Raw genomic sequence first — 13025 nt, 5'->3', positions numbered from 1 at the left:
AAAAGTTGGGACATGGTCGAGGGGTCCCTGAATGACACATACAGTACAAACCTCCTGGGCTCAGTCAGTGTGTGTTCAGGGTCATGCAAATGGACGCTTCTTTGTCAGGCATGTGCTTGGAGGGGTCGGGCTGCTCGCTGCAATGGGAAGGTGCAATTTCCTTTAGTGAAACCTGACAGCTGACTTTCTGGATTGGTCAGTGAATCACATCCTGGGCCTCCCCATCCGTCATGTCTGATGTCTGCCTAACACCGTTAACCAGAGCCAGGTCACTTGCTGATGTGTTGATTTTTCATTTTGTCACTGTCTTCCTTGCCCTCTTGCCCTCTACATCTATTTTTGCACCTGTGTGGCATGTGGCGTTGATACTGTGTCATCCATCCTGTCGCAGCATTGAGCTTTGGTGTTGGCACATTTCAGCAAAATGAGAGATGATGTAGATTATTATTTTTTTCCAGGACAAAGTATCTTAACATATTTCAAACAAAATAACATTTCTTGACAAGCAAAAGACAGTTTGTCATAACTAAGGGTAAGAATATATTCTCTGAAAACACGTCCTAGTATTTCACACAGGTTTGATTGTCAAATAAAGCTTAGTTTTAGGACTTTTGGATATTTCAACAGAAAACAAGACAAATACTGATGATACAGATGAGGAAAGTGATTTGAACCCCTTTGAAATCAAACAAACATCATCATAGTGTGTAATATGCACATCACTGAATGTGTCATGACAAATGCAGTGTTACTATTTTACTATCTGAGTCACCTTGTTGTGATTGTGCTTGTCTTGTTACATCTTTTGCTAAGTATAATAGACTTTTGATATTTTCATGACCTTTTAAAACTGTATTTTTCCTTCCATGACTTTTTCCAAGCCTTGAATATATATATATATATATATATCATATCATTACCTTAAAAATATATTTTACCTGTTTTAACCCACAAAAAAAAAAAAAAAACTTTTTATTAAATATTTGAATTTGGGTTGAGTGTTTGATTCAGTGATGCTTTTTTTGTTGTTGAATAAAACCAATTAATTTAGTTGTGACCATTTTTAGGTTACATTTGTTTTTCAGTGCAGATTAATTTCCTTTTCAGCTGATGTCCAAACAACCGCAATTATTTTTTTATTCTCTTGTAGAGACAATTTGTTTCCTGTTTCACTTGATGAAACAATATGAAAACAAAATGGGTGAATGCTGTTTGATGTTGACTTAAGCCCATTTCATAAAAGTCATGAAATCGCTTTCTCTAACAGTATCCTCAGTGTTGACGATAAACTATTCTAATTCAGATGTATATGCTATATCGAATATATGCATTATCATATGCATGGCCGGACCTACCATTGGGCTTGAGTGGGCTGCAGGCCATGGGCCCCCGACTTTGCCCTTCTGACGTATATGGGAACTCATCCCTTCTCCACTTTCTCTGAAATTTTATGGGGTAACCCCAGCTGGAGACAGCTGGCCAATTGACGAGAAGCATCCAAATACTAACAGGTCTGCTGGCAGTATAAATTGCATGGGCACGGAAATTTCTTCAGCATCTCTTTCTTCATGCTAGAAGTCTTGTTAAGTCATCGTGGAAGTTGCTTTAGAGGACTACTCACCCCTGTTTTCCTCTCCGCATCCGATGGCCACTACATGCCAGATTTGTGTGGGTCCCATTGACCCGCCTGACCTTCATCAGTTCTGTGTCACCTTCCTGTGCCTTGCCCACGTCAAAGTGGCACTCATGGACAACACGTGCACCCACTGTGCAGAGCTGCCAGTGTGCGCCCTTGGATCCAGGAGAGAAGTGGCTCAGGCAACAGCAGGTATGAGTCCCACTGTTGCCAGTGAGCCGCTGGTGGGCCCTCCCTCATCTAGGGATGAGTTCAACGCTGTTGACTTTGCGGATGCCAGCTTACATCGAGAAGAAGAACGCTGATCTTCCCAGACATACACGAGCAAGTGGTGAAGTCACTGGCTGCACCCCAATCGGCATGCACCCCACGTCATCAGGGATCTGCGCGCGGCAACTGATCTCGCTCTGATGGCTACTAAGCGCTCTGCTCAAGATTAGAAGGGCAGTCTAGCAGGGCCCAATGAGAGACCATCAGCCAGTGCAGATGTTCACAGCTTAACGAGAACCTGTAGAGGCATCAGAACCCAACAACAGAGCCTGACGAGATGTTCACTTATACTTCAGGGAATGCTGCATACTCAAGCTCACTCTGCGAAGGGGTGATTCACTGGTTCAACAATAAGGGCAGTGTGACAGGGTGGCCCCCATGGGCCTGACCACCTATCGAATTGCAGAGTGACATTTAGGAGTGTTAAGCCACTCAACACATCAGTGCGTGGAGCTCTAGCTCAGAGAATGTGCATGATGGTCGAGATAATGACTCAAACCTTAGGAGACCCCTTGGGGCAACATATGAGTAGCGTGTCCTGACCGGGGCAGCTTCTCAAAGGGAACATCCAGCCCAGACATCAAGGAGCAAGTCACAAAGCATTATGTATTATAAAGGAAGCCGAGCACGTCTTGGCCTCCTTAAACTTCTCGACAACCATCTCGACAAAAGTGGCAAAAACCTCAGAAGGGGAAACTGGCTCATCAAGGAGAAAGCCCTTCTCTTTCATCCCGATATCCACCAGGTTCACCCACAGATGCCTCTCTGTTACCATCATGACTATCATAGATCTGCCAATGGCAGTGGCAGTCTGCTTAGTGGCACGGAGAGCGAGATCTATCTTCAATAGGGGGCATCTTCTCATAACTGTTCTCACACATCTCCTCAATACTGGCATAACTAGTATGCTGAAACTTTTGGATGTGGAATGAAAACAGAGTTTTCCAAGCCTTCTCTAATTTGCTCTGGAATTATCATAGAGGTTGTGTGAGAAAAACACAGACGTGGCAGATTCAGACAGGATTAAAATCACCAAGTACACCAATGACCCCCTGTAAAACTAGTCCTGTCCGAATAGGGCTATAGACAAACAATAACTCTCTTTCTCTCTCTCTCACACACACACACACACACACACACACACACACACACACACACACACACACACACACACACCTTCTTAATATCCCCACAAAGATAGTAGTTCTGTAATTGGACCCCACAAAGACAGTATCTTTAAAGTAATAATAAAGAAGTTTTTTATAGAATGTTAATACTAATCATAGTATGGACACATCACTAACCTACACTAAACCTAAAACTACCCCTCACAGAAACCTATCCCTAAACCTACCCATCACAGAAATCATTCTTATGTATACATACAGGGGCATCTCAAATTTTGTGATGATTTTGGCTCACATTTAACAAAAACCCACCAATTCATTATCTCAACAAATTAGAATATGGTGACATGACAATCAGCTAATCAACTCAAAATACCTTCAAAGATTTCCTGAGCCTTCAAAATGGTCTCTCAGTTTGGTTCACTAGGCTACACAATCATGGGGAAGACTGCTGATCTGACAGTTGTCCAGAAGACAATCATTGACACCCTTCACGAGGAGGATAAGCCACAAACATTCATTGCCAAAGAAGCTGTTCACAGAGTGCTGTATCCAAGCATGCTTACATAAAGTTGAATGGATGGAAGAAGTGTGGAAGAAAAAGAATCACAACCAACCGAGAGAACCACAGCCTTTTAAGGACTGTCAAGCAAAATCGATTCAAGGAATGGACTGAGGCTGGGGTCAAGGCATAAAGAGCCACCACCACACAGATGTGTCAAGAAATTTGGCTACAGTTGTCATATTCTTGCATTCTTGTTAAGCCACTCCTGAACCACAGACAATGTCAGCGGCGTCTTACCTGGGTTAAGGAGAAGAAGAACTGGACTATTGCCCAGTGGTCCAAAGTCCTCTTTTCAGATGAGAGCAAGTTTGTATTTCATTTGGAAACCAAGGTCCTAGAGTCTGGAGGAAGTGTGAAGAAACTCATAGCCAAAGTTGTTTGAAGTCCAGTGTTAAGTTTCCACAGTCTGTGATGATTTAATGATTTGTCATCTGCTGGTGTTGGTCCATTGTGTTTTTTGAAAACCGAAGTTTACCAAGAAATTTTGGAGCTCTTCATGCCTCCTTCAGCTGCCCAGCTTTTTGAAGATGCTGATTTCATTTTCCAGCTGAATTTGGCACCTGCCCACACTGCCAAAAGCACCAAAAGTTGGTTAAATGACTATGGTGTCGGTGTGCTTGACTGGCCAGAAAAACTCACCAGACCTGAACGCCATAAAGAATCTATGGACTGTTGTCAAGAGAAAAATGAGAAACAGGAGACCAAAAAAACTGTCAAAGAAACCTGGGCTTCCAGACCATCCAGCAGTGCCACAAACTGATTACCTCCATGCCACGCTGAACTGAGGCCGTAATTAAATTAAAAAGAGCCCCTACCAAGTATTGAGTGTATGTTAGTTTTTTTTGTTAAATGTGAGCCAAAATCATGAAATAATCACATTTTGAGTTGAATTACTAAAATAAAAGGACCTTTCCAAGACATTCTAATTTATTGAGATGCATCTGTATATAGTTTGCACGTACACACAAATACACACTCACACCATACCGCTGCCCACGGCTGCTGCTTTATCATTACTCCACACAGGAAGCATGTGAGCGTGGGTTTGAAGATCCGTAAGCCTGTTCTTCAGGGCCGCTGGTGGACTGGGGGTGTTCACATATAAATAAAAGACATTTCCTTACATCCACAAGTTTTCTGTCTGAACAGGAAAAGCCCTTTTCAAAAACATTGCTCCATCAGTACAATGTCTAATTAAGTTGCCCTTAAACAGCAAGGAGCCATGTTGAAGATTTATAATGAATTCTCACACTGAAATCTCCCTGTCCATGTCCACCTACCTCCACAGAACAAGCTAAATTTACGTACTTTTGTAAATCACCATGTCAACTTAAACCTTTCTCATTTGTAAGTCACCTTGAAGTCATCAAAGCAGCATTATTAGAGGACAGAGACATAATGCTAGTTCATATTAAACATTAGTGCTCATGAATCATATTATACCCTATTATATAACCTATATTAAACATTACACTGTAAGAAAAATTATAATAATTTGCTGGATTTTTATCCATGAAGTTTATGGACAAATAATATGAAAAATGTCTAAATATTAACAGTACATTGAGACTTATTTATATAGATGTTTCTTTAAGTGTATAAAATATGAAAGGCTGTGCTATATTCTGAATATTTTGTCACAACACAGCAGATTCTTTTCACTGTCTCATTGCAATTGTAAAAAAGAGGCAATACATTATAATGTTGGGGAAAATATTGATAAAAACATCACACAATTGAATTTTGTATATTAAATTGATGGGCGTTGTGTTTCCACTGGTAGATCTAGTGCTGTCATTTAAACTATAATCACCTTAATGTCACAAGTGTGCTGGTGTGTAGAGTAACCCGCACGGTGAAGAAGATATATATCAAAGAGTTATTTTAATGCTTACGGGAGAATAAGGCACATCCAAAACAAATCAAACATAGGATATAACATTAATACATAAATACATCAGTAGCGGACCAGGAGGAACTAAACAGACAGTGTTTTTAAACAAAAAGTTATTTTAAACAATTACTGCAATATAATAACATTCTGACCATGTAACCAAAATATTTGAAAGAAAACACTCAATAGACATGTCCAGTCAGTGTTAAGATTGAAGTATATTTGAGCAAAACAAAAAGACTGTTCAGCTGAGAAACAAGGTTGGTCACGGTTGATAAAGCTCAGTCATCAGTTCATGCAAATTTAAAGAGTATTGAGCCAGAAAATTAATTTAGCATAGAACGATTATTTGATTAGGAATGGGCTGCAGCGGGTGATGCTTTCAGCCTGAAGGGCAGAATATCTTTCTATTTAGAGCATTTTAAGAAAGATCCTTGACCTGGTGGGAAAATAATCAACATACACCCACTAAAGTCCACACAATTATATTGTGCTGTCAGATGAATGCGTTCATCTGATGTACCGGAGAAATCTTTGAGTGGTTGTTCTTTGAGCAAGTCTGCTTGTCTAGTCACAGCACTTTCTCTATATTTATTAGTAAAGGATCTAGAGTTGTCACAAAATGTGACTCAGCAGTGAACTATAGGCTACTACACACCCTTGTAACACAGAGTTATCATCGATTCAGCAGAATGCCATGGAAACTAGTCCTGGACAAAACACTATTTTATCTCTGATGTCTTGCAGAGACCAAGAAACCCTAGGAAATATGAAGTGTGTGATGTGTCTTTCTGAAGCTCAAGTAGAAGCATTTATTAAGCAGCTTCCCACAGTTAGTCTTCAGTCAGTTATAAGTATAAATCATTATAAGCACAGTCAGCATAGGAGTTAGAATGGGATAAAAAAAAAAAAAAATTGTGTTTGTTTAAAATAATTATGTCTCTGTCCTTATTTTTTCAGCTGAATTGATATTAGTGTCCGTTCATTTGTCACTAATGACATGGGATGCAGCTTTCCATGCAAACTTTACACAGTGTACATACTGCACTCTGTACATATGAGCACTGTTATTCTGTCCATGTTTTCATTTATTCATTTAGATTAAGCATTTTGGTATAGCAGATTTCTTGCCTATTCCTCCGAGCCTCATTTTGATTTATTTACAATAAAATATGACATTTAGCCATTCAGTCTCTGTAATGATTAAGCATTTTTTCATTTTTTTTTTACTTTATTTCCACAAGGAGTGCATTGACGTACAGATGTGCATAAATGCAGGTGTTCTTGTGTATTATCATCTGCATGTGCTGCAGTGCCCAGTCAATACCCACAGTGCTTTATGTGTAGGGTTTCCATGGTGATCTATTTTTATCCACAGTGAAAAAGCTAGCCATTAAAATATGTAATAATGTAGGCCCTCTTGCTGTCTTTCTCTTTTGAAAGGGAACTTTTTGAATTTCATATCAAGTGCATGAGCATATGCAAATATCTCCAGTGATAACGGATAAAGATTCCAGCACGGTTTGAGCTGCAGCTGTATAAATAGCTGTGAGTGAGCTTATGTTCACACAAAGTGCAAAAATCAATATTTCATCATTTTAAAGCACACTTACTCCCTGCTCTCCATCTATATTTGTACCAAATACATGGTCCTGCATGATGAGTTTGTATTTGTCCTGGTTTTACACCCTAATTAATCTGATATTCAGTGGTCTCGTAAGTCCCCAGAGCGAGTGGATTCAGTGAGTAATGAGGTCAGCTTCACTCCTTCATTCTGCTCTTTATCTTAATGCTGAATCCATTGTCACAAACTCATACTGTATAAGAATGCAGTGTGCTTTAAACTGCACACTCTTTAGGTTTAGAATCCAGAAACCGGTCGTAGATCATTATAAAACTCATAATTTACTCATCTGTTGTTTCAAATATAAGTGTGATAAGCATACAGTGAGCAGTATGGACAAAAACCAACAGGCCGTCCAGATGTTCTCTCTATTTCTGTCTAGTGTACTGAAGTAAGATGTGCTTTGTGTGAGAAACATTTCATTTGTTATTTGTTATTGTTATTGTTATTTGGTGATTCTTAAGCATACTTGAGCATTTTAAGCATTTATGGTAAACATACTTTTATTGCATTTCTATTGAAACTTGGATGTCATATATTTAAATATATTTTTAATTACACATTTGTATAAGTTGCAATTTAGTAAGAAACACTCTCAAGAAAGTGTCTCTCTTTAAGTGAGACTGTATTTATTCAATATTATATTGTCTTCAAGTACAATTTTTTTTTACACTTTAATTTTTTAAGCACAATTTAGTGCACTCATTTTTCACAAGGGCTTTTCTGTTGCGTTAAAAGTTCTGTGATGTGCAGAATGTACAGTATTATATATATTGCTTGCAGCTGAACCGCAGTTCTATGCACCGTATTTTAACGTTCTTTTTTCTTTTTCTTTTTCTTTTTTTCTGTCTTTAATGTTCACAGGCCTCTTTAGAGTCTGATAATAGCGGGCTCTGAAGTGCACAAGACACCTTTATGATTCCATTTTTGTGTTGCACACGCAGTGATTTCTTTTCTTTTCACTGTTGTGTTTATCACTTCAGCATGCTTGAGCCGTTTGCTGACACCTGCTAATGACTGTGTATGATTCGCAGTCTAAACCACATGAAACACTAACATATTTATATCTCCCCATGCTGTCTTCCTGTTCCTTTTAATAAAGCTTTAATAGCTTGATCACATGATGACAAGCCTGCTCACGTGCCCTGAGCTCAGGGTTTGCTGAAGTACTTGCATGCCCAGTTCAGCAGCGATCACAGAAGATGTGCTAGCGTTCATGGTCTGCGCGTGATGATGAAAGTGACGCTGTACACACACACACATACACACTCAATTAAGATGGAATGTATAAGGAGTTTATTTTTAGCACACTGTGCTATTTGCAACCTGTGCATATTTCCCAGCGGCCACCTTCATCTCCTCGTGTCACACGCTGCTTCCTTCTCTTGATCTCTTGAAGTTCTCCATCTCTGGGCTGTTCTGGTTTCATGTGCCCACGGAAGTAGCCATCGTCTTATTATTCCCTGCTTTAGCTTTTGGTGTCAGCCCTTGTCAGCTGAAGAATGTGCTTCCTCTAACCACAGGAGCTGCTGGCATCAAAGCTATGCAGAATATCTCAAGGTCAAATATAATACAGAATATGAAAAAATGTTGTTGTATTTACAGTATGTACAGCAACGCTGCTGATATTTTGCAGTATGATGCCCAGTAAGATTTTTAAGAAATAAGTTAAATTGATTAAAAGTGACAGTAAAGACATTTATAATGTAACAATATATATATATATATATATATATATATATATAATTTTTACTTTCTGATCATTAAAGAATCCTGAAAAAAGTATCATGGCTTACACATAAATAAATATTGGACATTAATAATAATAAGAAATGTTTATTGATCAGCAAATCAGCATGTAAGAATGATTTCTGAAGTCACGTGACACTGAACTTTTGATTGGTGGCATTTATTTTTGAATAGTATGCCCTCCTTCTCATATTAGTTGGGCATTTTGAAGTACTTCCCTTCTGTTAATCAGTTTGTACACATATGATTAAAAATTAATTACCAGTTGTTGTTTTTTTCACATTTTTATTGGCACAATATACACATAACAATATAAACATAACAATAAATATGCTTATGTTAGTCAGCATGAATTGTAGCTAACTAGTTCTTTGAACAGGAAGCTTTTGTCACGTAGGGGTTAGAGACGAACTCAGGATGCAGACAGGATGCACTACACACAGGGTTTATTATTGAAAAAAAGGGGAAAACAAAACCCATGAGGGGGAAAACAACCACTAGGGCAAAGACAAAAATCTTAACAAGACTAGGAACAAACAATTAACAGAAGACTCTTCACACAAGAACTCTTACAACAGAAAAACAATCACAGGTCTCACAACATCTCTTCAAAATGTAACAATGAACCGCACTAGACAGTGAACACAAGTGGATAGAAATAGGGAGACTAATGATGACATAACAGGTGACACAGGTAAAGCAATAATGACAAAACTAGGATAACAAGGGGGCGGGGCAAGGAAACAAGACAACACAAGCACATGACCCAAACACAAGGCCACGGGCCTGACATGATCCTGCCTCAAGACTAGAGGAAAATCAAGGACACGAGGGCAGAATCATGACAGCTTTATCATAGTCTAGCTGTTTCATTAGCTTGTAGCTTAGCAAACTTCAGTTTCAGGACACTGATAGTTGTGTTGGTGTTCACTAATATGGCTGATCTTCAGAAGACGAGCCGTAATGGCTGAACAGTGCTGGTGGAGACACAAGCGGTCACAGCTGCTGGTGAATGTGGGCCAGACTTCTGTCTCAGACTCAGCACAGCCCAGCTGAACAACACATGCAAACCCTGGTCATCAAGGACCCTGGAGAACGAGGCTAGGCCCGACCGCGTTTGTCCAGCTGCTGCTGCCAGCTCTGACCCGATCTCCCAAACACATTCCAAGAGTGTGGAGACTCAAACATACTGTACTATGAAGGAAGTGAAGTTGTTGAATTCCCCATGATCACCATCCCTTGTTTTTGAGATGGTTCGAATTTTTTATGTTTTTGGAAGAAATCTTATCATCTTCTGATCCTCACGGCTGCATTTATTACCAAAAATACAGTAAAAAAAATTGTATTATTATCATTACTATTATTTTACTATTGAAAATAACTGTTTTCAATGTCCATTTATTATAACGTCACTTATTAAATTTTTTCCTTAATATATCTAGGATATCAAACATGATAGATATTTTGAGCCGATGTTAGGACACATTGTTTTCACTTGTCACACGTCTCCTAGCAACAAGGAGCACGTTTCTGCATGAGTTTGTTGCAATCAGAACATCTTTAAAATCTGATAGTGTGTGTTGTTTAGTGTGTGATGGCCAGTCTTTACTATGTGAATATTTACAAAAGTCAGAAAGTGCATCATGCCAAGTGTTTTAAAATCCCTTCAAGTTGTGTAGTGTAATGCATCATGTCAAAGTTAGAAGAATGGAAACCAGTTTAATTCTACAGGACTTCCTTCATATCAGTTGAGCAGCTGTTCAGGCAGCTCACTGACTAGTGTGTTCTGCAGGCCTGTATCTCTGTAGCTGCAGAAGGGCTTTATGTAAGCGTGTAGATCAGCCTGCGCTGTGAGTCAGCAGGGTAATTGGAGACTGTGGGTGACATGAGGGCCTAATCTTACGCTGAGAGCTGGATTGCTCATTTCCATTCGTGGGCACGGGATGTAAAGCCTTTTTTTTTACTGTGGTGAAGAGAGACGTTCCATTGCTGAACTGAAGCTGGGGACTGAGGTGCGCATGGAGATGGAGAGTAGAGCCATCCATTAGCATTCTTGCTCATCTCAATGGCAGCTGGTCAGGTGTACAGGAGCATCTGGAAATACACGCTTCATGCTGCTGGGATTGTGTTAATCAGCACTCAGTTCCACACAAAATAATCATACTTTGGACAAATAATAATAATAATAATAATAATAATAATAAAAAAACGTATTATTATTATTTATCATGTATTATATATATAGTTCAAACCTTTTTATTTGTATTTAAATTTGATTTAATATGAATAAAAAGACAAATATTTCTAATGGCAAAGCTACTTCACATACACACTCAATTACAGAGAGAAATACTTCTCTCTGTTTATGTCTATGAAGAATCACAAAGGTACTGGGTTACTCCGCCGTGGTATCCCCGAAGCAATCTAAAATAGTCAGAATATAAACACTTATTATAGGTGCACCCTAATGATTCAGGACAGGCTAAAAACACGGTTTGGAAAATGGATTCATTGTGTACTTGCTTATTATATACATTTTATAAATTTTGCACACAAAAAAAAAGGTACGGACCGCAGCTCTGATTGGTTGTTTCTTACCGGGTGCGATGTATTTTCTGCAAATGGCAATAGGACACTGGGAGGAGCCAGAGGAGCTTGAATTTGTCTGAGCTTGAAGATTATCTGTCTCATATTCTACTGTCAGGACAGAATGACAGGTTTAATAAATATGTAAAAAATACATTTTTACAAAAGTTACCTTCTGCAGCTTTAATATATTTTAGTTCAGTATAATCATTTTAAAGGCTTTTTTGTTAGTCAGTATTTAATTCATTCTATTTATTTATTTTCTTTTCAAAATATCTTAATGCTTATCATGATGTTTTTTAAAATGTAGTTAAACAAATAAATAAATAAACCAAGATTTTAAATTTGACCACTATAAAATGCACTTTAGATAAATGACCGTCATTTTACTTTTTTGAGCCAGTCACATATTATATTATATTATATTATATTATATTATATTATATTATATTATATTATATTATATTATATTTAGTAAGTCTGCTGCTCAGAAAACTGCATTTTGCCATCAGAATGGTGTAGTTACAGTGTTGACCAGCAGCAGCAAACAGCCCAAATCTGACTGACTGCATGAGCCAACAGTAAAACTGCCCAGTTTCCATGGTTACAAGTGACCCTTTGACCACATTCCCTCAGAAAACCATGAATTGATCAAACTGGCTGTATGTGAAGTCACTCTTCTATGACACAGTCCATCATGTTGCTTGTGTTGTGTTTTCTGCTATTTTGTAAGGTTTGTCTTTGTTGTTTTTCCCCACAGGTTTGGATGGAGATGCCACAGATCTGGATAAAAGAAAAGAAGTCTTCGGGCAAAACCTTATACCTCCAAAGAAGCCAAAAACTTTTTTACAGTTAGTGTGGGAAGCACTACAAGATGTGACCCTTATTATCCTGGAGATTGCAGCACTGATCTCTCTGGGACTGTCCTTTTATCAGCCTCCTGGAGAGGGCAGCGAGTGTGAGTATCTGTCTGTCATTACACCCTTCTCTTCAGGTTTGATGAGGTGGCTTTCAGCTTTATGTGTCTGACTTTCCTTTGAAGTGAGCTGTTATTTCCTGTTTTACAGAATAGTTTTTGATTAAATTATAAATGTAATCAAGGCTTTTGGCTCCTAGCAGGGCTGCAGTTCTTGCTCCTCTACAAAGCCTGCACTTTTTAGGCTCCCCACAATCCAGTCCTCCCTCATCAGTTAAAAGAAAAGTTCACCCATGTCATTCTAAACCAGTATGACTTTATTTGTTTTTTTCAACACAAAAGGAGATGTTTTGAAAAATATGATTTTCATTGTTTAGGCATTTCGATGTATAAACATCTTTTGAAATATCTTATTTCAAATCAAAACAAAGTCATACAGCTTTAAACCAACATGAGGTTGAGTCAATTCTAACAGAATTTGTATGTGGGTTGGGTGAACTTTAATGTTAAGTTTAGTTAATATTAACCAATAGTTCAACGGCTGTTTTAAGTTGTTTTTGTCCTGTAGGTGATGCAGCCTTTTTAAAGTTTTGCCAATAAGTAATCCTTTAGTAATACTAATGCTTTGAAGGTAATTTGTGTGGGTTTTTCAAATGTT

At 38.4% G+C, this 13025-nt stretch overlaps 1 protein-coding gene across 9 annotated transcripts in view; it reads left to right on the top strand.

The window, feature by feature from the left end:
- LOC113054914 (plasma membrane calcium-transporting ATPase 2-like) overlaps positions 1–13025 on the top strand; it is a 198086-nt gene that overhangs the window by 134679 nt on the left and 50382 nt on the right. For all 9 annotated transcript variants that reach the window (XM_026220706.1, XM_026220707.1, XM_026220705.1 and 6 more), the window contains exon 3: positions 12212–12409. In XM_026220706.1, coding sequence (XP_026076491.1) covers positions 12212–12409 — 198 coding nt within the window. The remainder of the gene's footprint in view (positions 1–12211; positions 12410–13025) is intronic.

The sequence above is a fragment of the Carassius auratus genome, chromosome 36 (genome assembly GCF_003368295.1).
Source record: "Carassius auratus strain Wakin chromosome 36, ASM336829v1, whole genome shotgun sequence".
Classification (NCBI taxonomy): domain Eukaryota; kingdom Metazoa; phylum Chordata; class Actinopteri; order Cypriniformes; family Cyprinidae; genus Carassius; species Carassius auratus.
This window is presented reverse-complemented; position numbering and strand designations above follow the sequence as displayed.